This window comes from Trichechus manatus, unplaced genomic scaffold, assembly GCF_000243295.1.
Source record: "Trichechus manatus latirostris isolate Lorelei unplaced genomic scaffold, TriManLat1.0 scaffold00122, whole genome shotgun sequence".
Taxonomy (NCBI): domain Eukaryota; kingdom Metazoa; phylum Chordata; class Mammalia; order Sirenia; family Trichechidae; genus Trichechus; species Trichechus manatus.
The window spans coordinates 3,893,824-3,907,680 of NW_004444058.1; the positions used below are offsets into that span (position 1 = coordinate 3,893,824).

At 54.2% G+C, this 13,857-nt stretch overlaps 2 protein-coding genes across 6 annotated transcripts; one reads left to right on the forward strand and one right to left on the reverse strand.

The window, feature by feature from the left end:
• Positions 1-204: 204 nt before the first annotated feature.
• On the reverse strand, positions 205-7,257 carry BORCS8 (BLOC-1 related complex subunit 8). The gene is made up of 5 exons (XM_004384355.2): positions 7,146-7,257; positions 4,818-4,930; positions 4,381-4,445; positions 1,497-1,610; positions 205-245 (listed from the first exon to the last, which is right to left on the reverse strand). Exons 1-5 carry the CDS (start codon positions 7,180-7,182, stop codon positions 212-214), a joined length of 363 nt encoding a protein of 120 aa, XP_004384412.1. The 5' UTR covers positions 7,183-7,257; the 3' UTR covers positions 205-211.
• A 23-nt stretch (positions 7,258-7,280) lies between these two features.
• Positions 7,281-13,767, forward strand: RFXANK (regulatory factor X associated ankyrin containing protein). 5 transcript variants are annotated; one of them, XM_023738736.1, is made up of 10 exons: positions 7,281-7,348; positions 7,998-8,136; positions 8,928-9,122; positions 10,388-10,471; positions 10,616-10,681; positions 10,956-11,056; positions 11,369-11,494; positions 11,965-12,031; positions 12,647-12,727; positions 13,613-13,767. In XM_023738736.1, exons 3-10 carry the CDS (start codon positions 8,936-8,938, stop codon positions 13,681-13,683), a joined length of 783 nt encoding a protein of 260 aa, XP_023594504.1. In that variant the 5' UTR covers positions 7,281-7,348; positions 7,998-8,136; positions 8,928-8,935; the 3' UTR covers positions 13,684-13,767. The 5 variants fall into 5 exon arrangements, with proteins under 5 accessions (XP_023594504.1, XP_023594506.1, XP_023594503.1 ...); XM_023738738.1 differs by having other exon boundaries at positions 7,283-7,348; positions 7,998-8,140; positions 13,613-13,733; XM_023738735.1 differs by having other exon boundaries at positions 7,335-7,427.
• The last annotated feature ends 90 nt before the right edge of the window (positions 13,768-13,857 follow it).

Genomic DNA, 13,857 nt, shown 5'->3' on the forward strand with positions numbered 1-13,857 from the left:
CCCCGAGCACAGAGGGCACAGACGTGGGACACTAGATCACAGACACCCCCACTGCCTCCCATGACAGCTCACCCATAAGCACCACAGAGAGCCCAAGTGGTTACACAAGCATGGATGCCGGTGGGCAGGTTAATCCAGAGTAGGGGAGGCCCCAGCACCCTCCAGCACTGACCTGGTAGGGGAGGCCAGGCACCTGAAGTCTCTTCTGGAATCAGGCCGAGGAGAGTGGGGGCGGCTCTTCAGGGCTGGAACAAAACATGGCAGTGTCCATCAGGAAACCCCAGACCAGGCGTGGGTTTCACTCTGGCCACTAGGGCCGTGGCCTTGGCATTCAGTACACATGGGTCCAGTGCCCCCTTTGGAGCCTGACTGAGACCCCCTCAAGACTGTGCCCAATCCCATGGACGCATAGAGAGGAGGTGTGAGTAGTGCCCAGCCGCTGCCAACGCCACTCAGACTCACACGTTGCGCGTTCACAAGAGCAGGCACAAGTACAGCACTGAAGGCACGCTGGAACCGTGAGTGACAGAACACCAGGCTGAGGCCCTCTGTGTGCTGGCCCATGCCAGGTGCTTTATGCCATCACTGAACAGCCTCCTGAAGCCATGCTTCTAGTGTAAATGACCCCAGTGGTAGAGGGAAGGATGCTCACACCTGTTTAAATACTTTGGAAGCTTTTGTGTTCAACAATTCTCACGTCTCAGGCATCAGAGCCAGCAACACACACTTCTCTTTCCATCTGCCTAGTAAGAGCAGGGAACCAGCAGGCCAGGACTCGGGGGCTGCCCAGCAGACGTACCCCAAGGTGAGCTCATGGCCTGCAGCGAGTGTGAGTGCATCAGATGCACATTTATTAGGTTAGTGTGAAAAACAGAAGAGCTATTTCTCCAGAACCCTCCTACACAACACATGAAGCCTGGGAGCACCTTTCGTTTCCAGATCACCCAGGCCTGGTGCAGGGCCTCCCTCAGCCCCAGTCTTAAGGACAGAGCAGCCTCACAGCACCTGTGGCCCCCACCACCTCCTGACCCATCCTAGTCTCCCCAAGCTGGCCATACTCGGCTCCTCCACGTTCCTCCAACACGTCCAGCTCATCCAACACATCCAGCTCATCTGGTCCCAGGGCCTCTGCCCTTGCCACCCCGCCTGAAGCCCCGTCCCCGTCAGCTCCCCATCAGTGTCATCCAGGCCTCTGCTCATCCACTCCTTCTCGGAGGCCCTGACCAAAATCCAGTGTTTGTCCTTTGCGGCATCTGTGATGCTCTTGTTAATCATGTTTACCTGGTGTCACATTTCCCCCTCCCACCCCTTGAGCACGCTGCCTCAGCCCCTGGTGTCTCCAGTGCCTGCCCAGGGCCCAGCACAGGGCAGAGCTCAGTTCCAGGTGCCAAGAGACTGGACGCTCCCGCAGCAGACACCAAAGGACAAGGAGAGGGCAGCTCCTGGCCGATGGTCCTCATAAGGCGGTGGTGGTGGCGGTGGGCACCTGGGACTACCTGTGGCCCTGGGCAGCAGAGGCATTCATGTGGTCCCGGATGCTGATGGCCTGTCTGAGCAGCCCCTCAACGCTGCGGAAGTAGACGCTGCTGTCCACGAGGTTCTTCACAGCACTGAAACAGGAGGATGGCTCGGTCAGGTGGGGCGGCAGCTGCTTTGGAGCCCCCAGCACGGGAGGGAGGCAGGGAGGGAGGGAGGGAGGGAGAGGGGCTCCACAGGGTGCAGCCACCCCGGGCCCTGCACAGTAGGTACCGCAGTGACTTGGCACCTCCCTGGGGCTCATCCTCATGCACCCAGACAGCATCTATGCAGCAGACTGCATGGGTAAGACGTAGCCTTTGTGTCCCTGCAGCCAAACATTCACCTTTTGGAGATAAAAGCCAAAAAGGCGGCCACACAGATATTTCATTTTCCTCTCAGACAACATATCCTGTTTCTGAAGGGAGGTTGTCAACTGAACCGTCAGCAGCTCTGAGTCTAGACTGAGCCAGCCACCACAGTCACCCACCACCAGATAGGGGTGCACTGCTGCAAACGGTGCCAAGCTTGGTGTGGGTGCCATATGGTAAACTCCAATGAGAACATCCTTTCCGTGGCACAATAGAGACATTAGCAAAGCCACTCAGGGCACGGGTATGACAAACACCGCCTGTTAGACGACATCTGCAGTAAATCTAAAAGTATCATTTTAAATCCTTCTATTAAAAATAAAAGAGCCCTGGATGGCACAAACAGTCTGTGTTCCACTATTAACTTAAAGGTTGGCAGTTGAACCCCCCAGCGGCTCTGTGGAAGAAAGGCGTGGCAATCTGCTTCCATAAAGATTATAGCCAAGGAAACCTTATGAAGCAGTTCTACTCTGTTTAACACACAGAACTGCCTTGAGTCAGAATCAATTCAACAACGTGTCTGAGTTTTTTTTTTTTTTTTGGTATTTAAAAACAAGGAGCCCCTGAGTGGTGCAAATGGTTCACACGCTTGGTTGCTAACTAGAAGGTTAGATGTTCAAATCCATCCAGAGGTGCGTCAGAAGAAAGGCCTGACAATCTACTTCCAAGACATCAGCCATTGAAAACCCTATGGAGCGCAGTTCTACTCTGACACAAAAGGAATTGCCATGAGTTAGGGGCGACTCAATAACATCTGGTTATTAAATACAAAAAAATCACTCCCATTTATTGTGGATCGAGGAGCTGCAGGAAAACGATCCCAAGACCACAGAGTGTGCCATGCTCACCAGCTCTGATGAGTTAATTGTCCAGCCAGGAAAACTGTAAGAACTACTTGTATTTCTACTGCCATTGGGAGGCAGCTCTAACACGATCGCCTTAACGTTATCAAATGAAGTCAGCTTTTCTAGCGTTTGATTCCACACTTGCATAAAAAGCTTGCTAATAAGCTAACTATTGACTATTTAATGTCAGGCATGCAATTTTAACATCTCTGGTTTTTAACTGTTTAAACGGTGCTGAGAGCATTTGAAACAACAAAAAGAAGCAGTTTCATGAAACTTTAAGCATTAGAGAACATACCAGTCACTCTAGAAAATGCTTACGGCCCAGAGAACACTAGCATCCTGCCTAGTCCAGCACCATCCAATGGAACTTTTCACGTCATGGAAATCCTCTTCATCTGCACTGACCACTCACACAGCTGCCAGCCTCTTGAAATGCAGCTTGTGTGAGGGAGGAACTGAATCTTGGATAGCCACTTGTGCCCAGGGTTCTCACACCGGCACACGCAGTTAGAGGAGCTAGGGGAAGCATGGACATCAACACTTTCTTCTTTTAACCTCCAGGCTTGCTGATGAGCTCGAATCTCCCAGAGCCATCTGCCAGTGCTTATAAAAGAGAAACTCCTACCTCTTGTCTAACTTTTCCTTGAGGTAAGGAGGGCATCTGCAACCACTTTTCACTGTGGCTGCTGCATCATCAGGCAAATGCCATCTGCCCAGGCATTCATTGATCCCATCAGAGGGACCAGGGCTGTGCACAGCAGAACACCCCACCCTGAGCCCAAGGCACCAGGCCATCTAGCCTAGGACCCATCATTACTTGACCAAACCGCAAAAGGCAAATGAACCCGAGTCGAATCACAAGAACAGCCAGGGGAGTGTCCTTCCTCCCCCAGAACAGCCGTAGCCCATGATGGAGGCAAATGGCACCTCCAAACACAGATGTCCAACTCCGGGGCAGCTGCAACAAGACATTAAACACAGTCAACTGAGGAGGGCGGGGACAAGGTGGCAGCAAAACCACGCCATGGGGAGACACAGGCTCCTGCTTGTCACATCAGACAGCTATGGGGTGTCTTTCCCTAAAAAAGCAAAATAACTGGACTCCAAAATTTGCTAAATTCTTGATTATCCCAAAAGAACCCATTTGTTCATAAAATGAACTTTCCAGTATCTTGTATCTACTATGAATGAAAAATGCCCATATCACCCACTTCCTTTTTTCATCCTCAAGATGCAGAGAAACTTAAAAAAAAAAAAAACAAATGCTTTGACCCGCATCAGTGGCCACCCTTCCCACTGGTCACCCCATCCCGTCTGTGGTGCTGCCACAGTGCTGGGTCCCCTTGAGGCTCCAGTTCCTTGCACCCAAGGGACGATCCAGGTCACCTCTTTGAATGACAAGTGAGGGGGAAGGCTTAGCACAGCAAGGGGCAGGGGCAGACGAGGGAAGAACAGGTCTAGCCACACCTCCACTCACAGGCCTCCACTCAAATGTGTTTGGCAGGATGGGGTTCCCTGGGTCCCTGAATGCCCAAGGCCAGGGATTGTGGGGTGACTCAGGGTCACGGCAGGGAGACTCTGGAGGGCAGAGTGACCCCTGGGTACGATGGTGAGGCCTCGGCAGTGTGGGGAGGCTGAGTACTCACCTGCAGGCGTACTCCACTGTGTAGATGGCCCCCTGGCTCTGCTCCTCCCACCGCTGCATGTCCGCCTGCAAGAGGGCATGACCAGTGAGGCCGCTGCAGAGGGCACTCACTGTGGCCACAGAGCCCTTCAGCCCAAACCTTCCCTCCTGCAATTCCCTTCCTTCCTCTGCCCTCCCTCCCTGTCTGGGCCTTCTGTGACTCTGGGCCTTTGTACAGCTGCTCCCTCTGCCAGTCTCACCTCCTCAACATGCAGGTCTGTCTCCACAGCCTGACCTGGCTGGGCCACCAGACTCCTTCTCACCAGAGTCCCTGACTTGGCTCCTACCCCCACAGCACCTACTCCACACAACAGGCCTCATGGGGCCACCCTCCTGCCCCAGCTTAGGAGGTGTTAGGGAGGTCCACAGGAGGGAGGTCCACGGTGGGCAGCAGCTCACCTTGTGTTGGGCCAGCTCGGGCAGGGAGCGGCGCACGTGCTCCTGCAGTCGGTATAGCGCCACGGACGGCTCGTTGGCTAGCACGTAAACACTCTCAGTGAACTTGTCTGTGACTGCATCCAGGTCCCGAAGACAGCCAGGCAGGGAGGGGGAAAACAAGGGGACAAAGCATCAGAGTCACTCTTTCTACAACCCATGTACCAGCCAGAGGGGAGAGGAGTGTGGGGTCCCTCCCCAGCAGCTGGGTCACCACGGCCCTGGTAGGTGGCCAGAGGCGACAGTCATAGCAGGGCCCTTCTGGGGGTTCCTTGGGACCATGGCCTCATTCACATATCCAGGAAACTCCTAGTCTTTCCCCTCCCAAACCCATGTGAAGTAGATATACTGGTGCTGCCCGGGTCCCTCAGACCCCTGTCACAACTGTGCCTGAGACTCTTCTCTGGAGAATGCCCACAGGCTACTGGACCCAAAGTGCCTGGGCATTCACAGCCTGACAGCCCTTAGCCACAGTTGACCACATGGCATAGGAAAGCCCAATACCTGTACTGAGGCATGACCTGCCCTCCCAAGCTCCTCCCTTCCAGGATTTCACCTGAGGTTGCCTTTGCTCAGTCTCCTCCCTGGCCCTGCCCCGTTCCCAATCTCCCCTGTGGGTTTCTCCTGATAAATTACACAGAATCCTTATCTCAGGGTCTGCTTCAACAAGTGGCATTTCCATCCATCTTGTCATCCCCAGCCCTCCCTGCCGCAACCCTACCCCAACTGTGAACAGACCACGCTTGTGCCACAAAATAAAACCCAAATCTCACCTGTGTACACCACTCCACCACTCCCCTGCCTGGGTGCCAGCCAAGCCTCCTTCCTAGTCTCCCTGCTTCCCCTCCTGCCCCAACTGCATGCTCTCCATGCAGCAGACAGAGCAAGCTCCTAACAACACATCAAATACGTCCCTCCCTTGCTTGAAACTCTCCCATGGCTCCTACCAGTCAAAGAATAAAACCTGCCTTCCCTACCACCACCCATGAGGCCCTGTGTGGCCTCCTGGCTGTCCCTCAGGCACTCCTAGCACTGCCCAAAAGAAAGTTCTGAGATAATAGAAATATTCCATAATCTGCATTGTCCACGATGGTAGCCACTAGCCACGCGTGGCTATTGAGCACTTGAAATGTGGCTAGTGTGACTGAGAAACTCAATTTTAATTTTACTTAAGTTTAATCAGTTTAAACTTAAATACCCTTATGTGGCCAGTAGAGACTGTATTAGACAACACAACTCCGAACTATTCCCCACCCCAAGACCTTTGCATCCGCTGTTTCCTCCTCTGAGACACCTTTCTCCAGCCCTTCCCCCACTGGCTCCTCTTCATCCCTTAGGTCTCAGTTCAAAAGTCACCTCCTGGGAGAGGCCCTCTCTGACCAACAAGCTTAATCAGATGACCCCTCCACTATGCTCGACCTCAGGACCTTATTCATTTTTCTTATATGTATTGCAATTTATTGGGCTATGTCTTTATGAAAACAGTATCAGGTTTGGATTCATGAAAGCTGAGATGTCTCAGCCTCAGATTCCTCATCTGTAAAAAGGGGATAACAGCATCCATCTCAAAGTTTGCTATACAAATAAAGTCGATGTTATTGCCCAGGGCACCAGGGCAGTGTGATTGGTGAGTGAGAGAACCCAGGAGTGTTTGACAATCAAAGGAGGCTGCATGTGGATCTGTCCAGCTAACTCAGTAGGGCACAACCCAGCCTCTTAGGGGTCTAAAGGGGGTCCTTTTCCTTGTCTTGAAAATGAGCGTCACAATAGCTTACACCTCACAGGGTTGCTATGAAGAATGGGGAATGGGAATTAAATGTACTTATACTTCCTAAACAATCAACTAGAAATAAGCGGGTAATAAAGATTCGTTTAGTTTACAACCAATTTAGAGTAACTTACAACTTATTACTATATCATCTGTAAATATCTGGTAGGTAAACCTAAACATATTTATGTGCGTAAACGTATTAAAAAAAAAAAAAAGGAAGCAATACACACAGCGATTGCCACGCGCAGGCGCGCTTCCAACGCTGTGCAAATATCAAGTCAGTGAATTCTCACAAGAATCCTATGAAGGGGAAGACTGTTATTCTCTCCATTTTACAGATGACAAATCCGAGACACAGCAACTTCCCAAGGTCTGGGATTCGACAGTAGCTCAGTCATGTCCCCCACCCGCTCTCTCTGCGCCCTTGCCCCTGCGGGCGCCCCTCCCACCCTTTCTCAGGTCGTCACTCCGCGAGTTACCCCCACGCGGCCCCCTCCGTCCGGCCCGGGGCCCCCAACCACCTTTCTTCCCTTTGACTTGCATCTCGGGCTCCTCCATAGCGACGGCGGCCAAAGACGCTACCGAGACCGGAACCGGAAATCTGGAGGTGGGAACGGCCGCCCTAGGCTTCCCCTGTGGAAATCGGACGCCGCAGCTGCTCCAGTTCCGGTACCAGTCGGCGTGCTTTTCTCACCCTTCCGTCTCCCTGGGCAGGAGAGGAGCTGTGAGTGAGGTGGAGAAGAACACCGCGGGTGGGTGAGGAGGGAGTGGAGACATCTCGAGGTTTCAGAAGGAACACTCAGGTGGGGAGGGGCAGTGGCCTTCTCCTTTCCAGAACTCTCTTTTCGGGGGCAGACGAATTAGGGGACAGTCCACACACTATCCGCCTCGGGCCGTAGAAACGCCCTTCTTGTGCTCCCTGCCGCTACCAAACGCCCGCACATGTCTCCTGGGTCCCCGGGCCTGCAGAGGGGACGTTGTTATGGGAGGGGGCGGTAATGGGTTCGTTGCCCTTTTAAGTCCAGGACGCCCCACCTACTTCTTCCCGCCCTGCCAGCTGGGGACAGCTCTTAATCTAAACAAACCTCTGGGCGGAGCTTGATGTGAGAGCACGGGCTCAGTGAAGTCCTCAGAGCCCTCTGAAGTCCCACCCATCCTTCTTGAGCCGCGGGGGCGGCAACGCGCAGGCGCAACTGCGTTCCTCGGGGGTCCCAGCAAAAGCCACGCCCCTTCCCCCGAGATTTAAAGGGCCAGAACCGACGGCTCGAAGCTCGGGTTTTTCCGCACTTTTGGGGGGCGGAGGTGCGCAGGCGCAGTGGGGGAGTGCTGGTGTGTGGGTAGCCGTCGCGTATCAAGTTGCTCTGTCCCGGCAGAGGAACCAGGGCGCTGAGGGTCCAGGTTCCAGTTGGCCCTCTCTACATCAAGTGGAGGAGAAAAGTTTGTGCATTGAGCCCCCAAGTTTTGGAGGACCCCGTCTTGAGGCGCGGGGGGACGGAGGAGGCTCGTGAGGAGGTAGGTGAGTGGACCTCCTGAATCGGGTAGGGAGGGTGGGTGGTACTGGGGCCAATCACGCCTTTGTTGAGCCCTCACTCATTCTGGTGGTGGTGGTTAGGTGCGGTCAAGTCGGTTCCGACTCATAGCGACCCCATGTACAACAGAATGAAACACTGCTCAATCCCGCGCCATCCTCACAATCCTTGTTATGCTTGAGCCCATTGTTGCAGCCACTGTGTCAGTCCATCTCGTCGAGGGTCTAATTCTTTTTCGATGACCCTCTACGAAGTATGATGTCCCTCTCCAGGAACTGATCCCTCTTGATAACATGTCCAAAGTACGTGAGAAGAAGTCTGACCATCCTTACTTCTAAAGACCATTCTGGCTGTACTTCTGGAGACCCCCAAAAATAAACACAGGGAACATTTATTAAGCTCTGCCCATGAATCAGGACCCCTGATTTCTTTTAGGCCTCATTTCCCCATTTCATTGACGAGGAAACTGAGGCATGGAGGGGTTAAGTCATGCGCTGAAGTTCTGTAACTGGCAGCCCAGGGAATCCAACCCACACAGTCCGACCCCAGAGCTGGGACTTTTAACCATTTGCATGTTGCAGGTACCAGTGGTGGGAGGGGAGTGAAAAGCAATTGGACTCTGGTTTTAATTTCCTGGCTCTGCTACATTCTGGCAATTAACTTGAGCCTTGGTTTGCCTACCATCACAGTACAAGGTTGGGTATGCAGTCCATACCTACTTCGTTTAAGAGTTAATGATAACTACTGTCTTCTCCCCTCTGGTGTGTCCACCAGCTTCCTGCATGGAGCCCACCCAGCCTTTGGACAACCTCAGCCTGGCCCAGCAGCCCCCCGCCCCAGAGCCTGGGGACCCAGAAGACCCCAGGGATGAGACCCCTGACAGCTCAGACACTGTGGTCCTCAGCCTCTTCCCCTGTACTCCGGAGACTGGGAACCCTGAAGCAGATGCTGGAGTCCTCTCACCACAGGGTAGGACCCCTCCTCTGGGCTCAGCCGTCTGGCATGGATGCACTGATGGTAGGAAGTCAGGCGTGGCAACAGGAACAGGACCTGTCTTTGTGGTCCTGTTACCTGGGACACATCTTCCCTCTCCAACCCATGCAGGGCTTCTTGACTTATTTACAATTTCACTTTTTTAAATTGTGGTAAACTACACGTAATGTAAAATTCATTTTAGCCATTTTAAAGTGAACAAGTCAGTAGCATTTAGTACATTCATAATGCTATGCAGCCACATCGATCTAGTTCCAGAACATTCTCATCACCCCAAAAGGAAACTCTACACATTAGCACTCATTCCCCATTTTCCCTTCCCCAGCCCCTGGCAACCACTAATCCACTTTCTGTCTCTTTGGATTTGCCTGTTCTGGACATTTCATATAAATGGAATCATGCACTATGTCACCTTTTGTGTCTGGCTTTTCTCACTGAGCATAATTTCTCAAGGTTCATCCATGGCGTTGCAGATGTCAGAGCTTTGTTAATTTTTAAGGCTGAATGACAAACATTCCATTGTACAGATGGATCACGTCTTGCTTATTTATCTATCTGTTGATAGACTTTTGGGTTGTTTCCATCTTTTGGTTATTGTAATACTGCTGTGAACATTTGTATACAAAGATTTGTCTGAACACCTGTTTTCAGTTCTTTTGGGTAGATAATGAGGAGTGAAATTGCTGGGTCATATGGTAATTCTACATTTAACTTTTTGAGAAACCAAGGATTTATTTTTGAGTGGAGTCCTTGAACATGTCTGATTCAGCCCACCCCGGTGCCTTTGCACTTGCTGTTCCCTCTGCCTTGGATGCTCGTCTCCCACCTCTTCCTGTGCCTGCTATCCTCCCTACATCAATCTCAGTTGGTATCACCTCCTCAGAGAGGCCCTTCCTTACCACCTCATATGAAATAGAGCCTCCTCTGCCCCCTGGCCTTTCCAGCACCTTATACCTGCTTTTTATTTCTTCTGAGCACTGTTTCTACTTTAAATTTTATTCTGTTTCGCTGCCTGATTTACTTCCTTGCCCCTGGGCTCCCTGGGGCAGGGCCTCTGTCTTACTTTCTGGCACATTGCTTAGCTCAGAGGAGATGACCATCCCTGGGTATCTGAGAAGGTGGGTTGGGTGAACAGTGAGATCTCAGGCTCTTGTCTTCAGTAGCTCCAGACCCCTAGGGTCTTCCCCATAGCCCCAGAGACACACACTGAGGGGACACTGAGGCCCCTCCTCTCTTTCCAGCAGGCAGCTCCCTGAAGCACTCCACCACTCTCACCAACCGGCAGCGCGGGAATGAGGTCTCCGCCCTGCCAGCCACCCTGGACTGTGAGTAGGGCCCAGGGTCCCCAGGGCGTCAGTGGGGGAATGGGTCACGGAGTCCCTTTAGACAGGGGTAAACTGAGGCCCAGAGAGGGCATAGGACAGGTACCCACCCACCCCAACAGGTTCTCTCCCTTTTCTGGCACCCAGCACTGTCCATCCACCAGCTCGCAGCCCAGGGGGAGCTGAGCCAACTGAAGGAACACCTGAGGAAAGGTGTGTGTCCAGACATGTGCTGGCATGTCCACGTGTGATGGTGTATTGAGGTCTGTCTGAACACGTGTGCTTGTGTTCACACGTTGTGTCCTGTGTGTCCACTCATGGGCACCGGGGTGACCTGTGTGTCCATGTGTGCCTGTTTACGTGTATGTGCTAGTGTGTCCACACGCATGAGATGGTGTTTCTATCTGTGTGCACCTACCTGTATGCCTCCCCCCCACCATGGTCTCTCTGCATCTGACCCCAGCCCCTGTCCCACCCCCTCCTCCAGGGGACAATCTAGTCAACAAGCCAGATGAGCGTGGCTTCACCCCCCTCATCTGGGCCTCAGCCTTTGGAGAGATTGAGACTGTCCGCTTCCTGCTTGAGTGGGTGCGTCTGGGTCCAGCAGGGGGGTCCCAACAGGCAAGCAGGTGGGGATCTTGGCTGCATCTACTGGGGACTGGTCTGTAAAATAGGGCTACAGGGGGGTACCCTGGGATTCCTGGGATGCCCCCACCCCTTCCCTCACTACCTCTCTACCTCCATCCCTCCCTTACTGCCTCTCTGCTCCCAGCCCCCTCTCATCACCCCATGCTCCCTCCTCTCACTGCCCCTCCCCTCCCCATCCTTCCCTTCACAGCTCTCTGGCCCCCACCCTCCCCATTCAGCCCCTCTCTTCCCCTCATCACCCTCTGCCGCCAGGGAGCCGACCCACACATTCTGGCCAAGGAGCGGGAGAGTGCCCTGTCGCTGGCCAGCACGGGTGGCTACACGGACATCGTGGGGCTGCTGCTGGAGCGGGATGTGGACATCAACATCTACGATTGGGTGAGGGGCTGCGCTGCCACCTGCCCACCCCACTGCCCTGGTCTCCCACCTCACCGGCCCAGCCACCCTACCATAGCTTCCTGGCTTGTGTTCCTGACTCCAAACATGTACTGAGTACCTGCTGGGTCCAGGCCCTGCTCTGGGTGCTAGAAACACAGCTGTGAGCAAGACAGAGCTTACCCAAGCTCCCAGTCTGTCGGGAGGCAGGTGACTTAACAGGGCTCAGATGTAGTGGATAGCACTGTGATGGGTGGTGCACAGGCAGCTGCAGGAGCCCAGAGGTGCCCATTCAGTGAGGGAGGTCAGGGAGGGCTTCCTGGAAGCAGGGATGCCTGATCTGAGCCCTAAGGGAGGAGACAGCCAGCCAGGTGACAAGCGGGGGGAGAAGCCATGATAGCTTAGAGGCCAGAGGCTGCAGGGAGTCCTGGGTATCAGGAAAGGCTAGATAGAGCCTTGTCTCCCCACGCCAGAACGGAGGAACCCCCCTGCTGTACGCCGTGCGAGGGAACCACGTGAAGTGCGTGGAGGCCTTGCTGGGTGAGTGGGGCCCAGAGCCCCAGCTGGGGAACACCTGGGGCCTGGGGAGGGCAGCTCCACCAAAATCAGCTTGGGTGAGAAGAAATTGCAGGAGAACATGGGGGTCTGAGGATGGTTCAGCCCAGCACTTGACTTCGGTGCCTCAGGGACCCCAGAGGTGGGGGTCCTGCTGGCCACATTCATCAGAGAAGACTGGGGCTCGGAGATGCGTGTTGTTCAGGATCATGTGGGCAACAGCGGAACTATGGCTGCATGGTGGGGAGTCACTGGACCTCCTGAGCCCCCATTTTAGATTTCTGCCCTTGGGGCTAGTCTCCCTTCCACGTCACCACCCAGCACCCCCTCCAGCCCTGTCTCTGTCCCCCTCTAGCATCCCCTCCAGTCTGGTTTCCCCTCTAGTCCTCCCCTGCTCCCCAACATGGCTCCTCCATCCAGTAACCCCCTCAGCCCCTCCTCAAGCACTCCTACTCACCTCTCTGCATCCACTCCCCCATCCAGCACTCCCTTCAGCCCCCTCTCCATCCCCTGCCCCGCATCCTCTGGCTCCGAGCACCCCTGCAGCCCCTCTATGCCCCACTCCCAGCCTCCTCCCATCTGCCCCCGCTCTGCTTCTAGCCCGAGGAGCTGACCTTACCACGGAGGCTGACTCTGGCTACACCCCGATGGACCTCGCCGTGGCTCTGGGGTACCGCAAAGGTTGGTCTGAGACACATGGAGTAGTGATAGGATACTCTAGGCAGTGACCACAAAGAGGGGTGCACATGATACCCCACGCAGGCATTAGATGCCAGCTGTTAGATGCTGGCTGTGTCAGCAGTGAGTGTTCATGCCAGCAAACGTTGGACACCTGTTGGGTACCGGCCCCTACAGGCCCCAGTGTGCTGGGGGAGGAAGACTGACATGTTTCAATGTCTGGAGCCATGATGGGGGACACACAGGCACTGAGAGGCCTAGCCCAGCCTAGGCAGGGGGATCAGTCGGACTTTCCCAGCCCTGAGGAGGAATAAGCCGAGGGGAGGGAGGACACAAAGGGCAGTGGGCCAGCTACAGCAGTCAGGGCAGGGGTCTGGCCCTCTCCCACCCTCCTTCAAGGTGACAGGGACCTGTGCGGGAGGCGGGTGTCAGGAGGGTGTACTGGCAAACCCCAGTTAAAATCCCCACTTTCCCCTAACAATGAGACCCAGCTTTCCCATCTGTAAAATCGGGAGATCCTAACAGAACCGACCCTCTCTAAGGTCATGAGGAGGTAGAGGGCTCAGGAAACATTCCCTCCTTCTTTTGAGGAATTTTATTCCATTTGGGACAGACGCCATTCCTCACAGCCTCCATCATCTTTTCATAGAAATCACAACCCGCCAGTTTGGTTTGCTAAGAAATACCTTTATAGCTCTGAAAACTCTCCGAGAAGAAATACATTCTTACAAGCTTTGGAGAAGATGCTCAGGGCTCCCAGCTGTGCACGGGGAGGGGGGTTGATTCCCTGGACCTGCCAGGGAGCAGGTGCAGCTGCAAAGTACCTGTGCCTCAGCAGCCCCCATTCAAGCTCACAGCCCGCCTTCTCTGCTCCCATCCCCATCCCAGTGCAACAGGTGATTGAGAACCACATCCTCAAGCTCTTCCAGAGCAACCTCGTGTCCGCTGACCCCGAGTGAAGGCCGCCACCAGGGACTCAGACACTCAGGGAACAAAACGGTCGACCCAGAGCCGGGGCAACCCAGAACTGGCTTGAGGCAGCTCTTGCTTCCCAATCATGGGGAGACGCTCAGGACAGTGGCGGGAGGGGGTCGTCCCAAGAGAAACCAATAAACCTTCTGTGCAGAACTCCA

Excerpts from the sequence above, each read along its gene's own strand:
- RFXANK (XM_023738736.1), top strand. The coding sequence starts at position 8,936 with ATGGAGCCCACCCAGCCTTTGGACAACCTCAGCCTGGCCCAGCAGCCC. Across the intron at positions 10,472-10,615 it reads CCTGCCAGCCACCCTGGACT|CACTGTCCATCCACCAGCTC; the intron begins GTGAGTAGGGCC and ends TCTGGCACCCAG. Across the intron at positions 12,032-12,646 it reads GTGCGTGGAGGCCTTGCTGG|CCCGAGGAGCTGACCTTACC; the intron begins GTGAGTGGGGCC and ends CTCTGCTTCTAG.
- BORCS8 (XM_004384355.2), bottom strand. The coding sequence starts at position 7,182 with ATGGAGGAGCCCGAGATGCAAGTCAAAGGGAAGAAAG. Across the intron at positions 1,611-4,380 it reads ACAGTGGAGTACGCCTGCAG|TGCTGTGAAGAACCTCGTGG; the intron begins GTGAGTACTCAG and ends CTCCTGTTTCAG. Across the intron at positions 246-1,496 it reads TCTGCTGCCCAGGGCCACAG|CCCTGAAGAGCCGCCCCCAC; the intron begins GTAGTCCCAGGT and ends GTTTTGTTCCAG.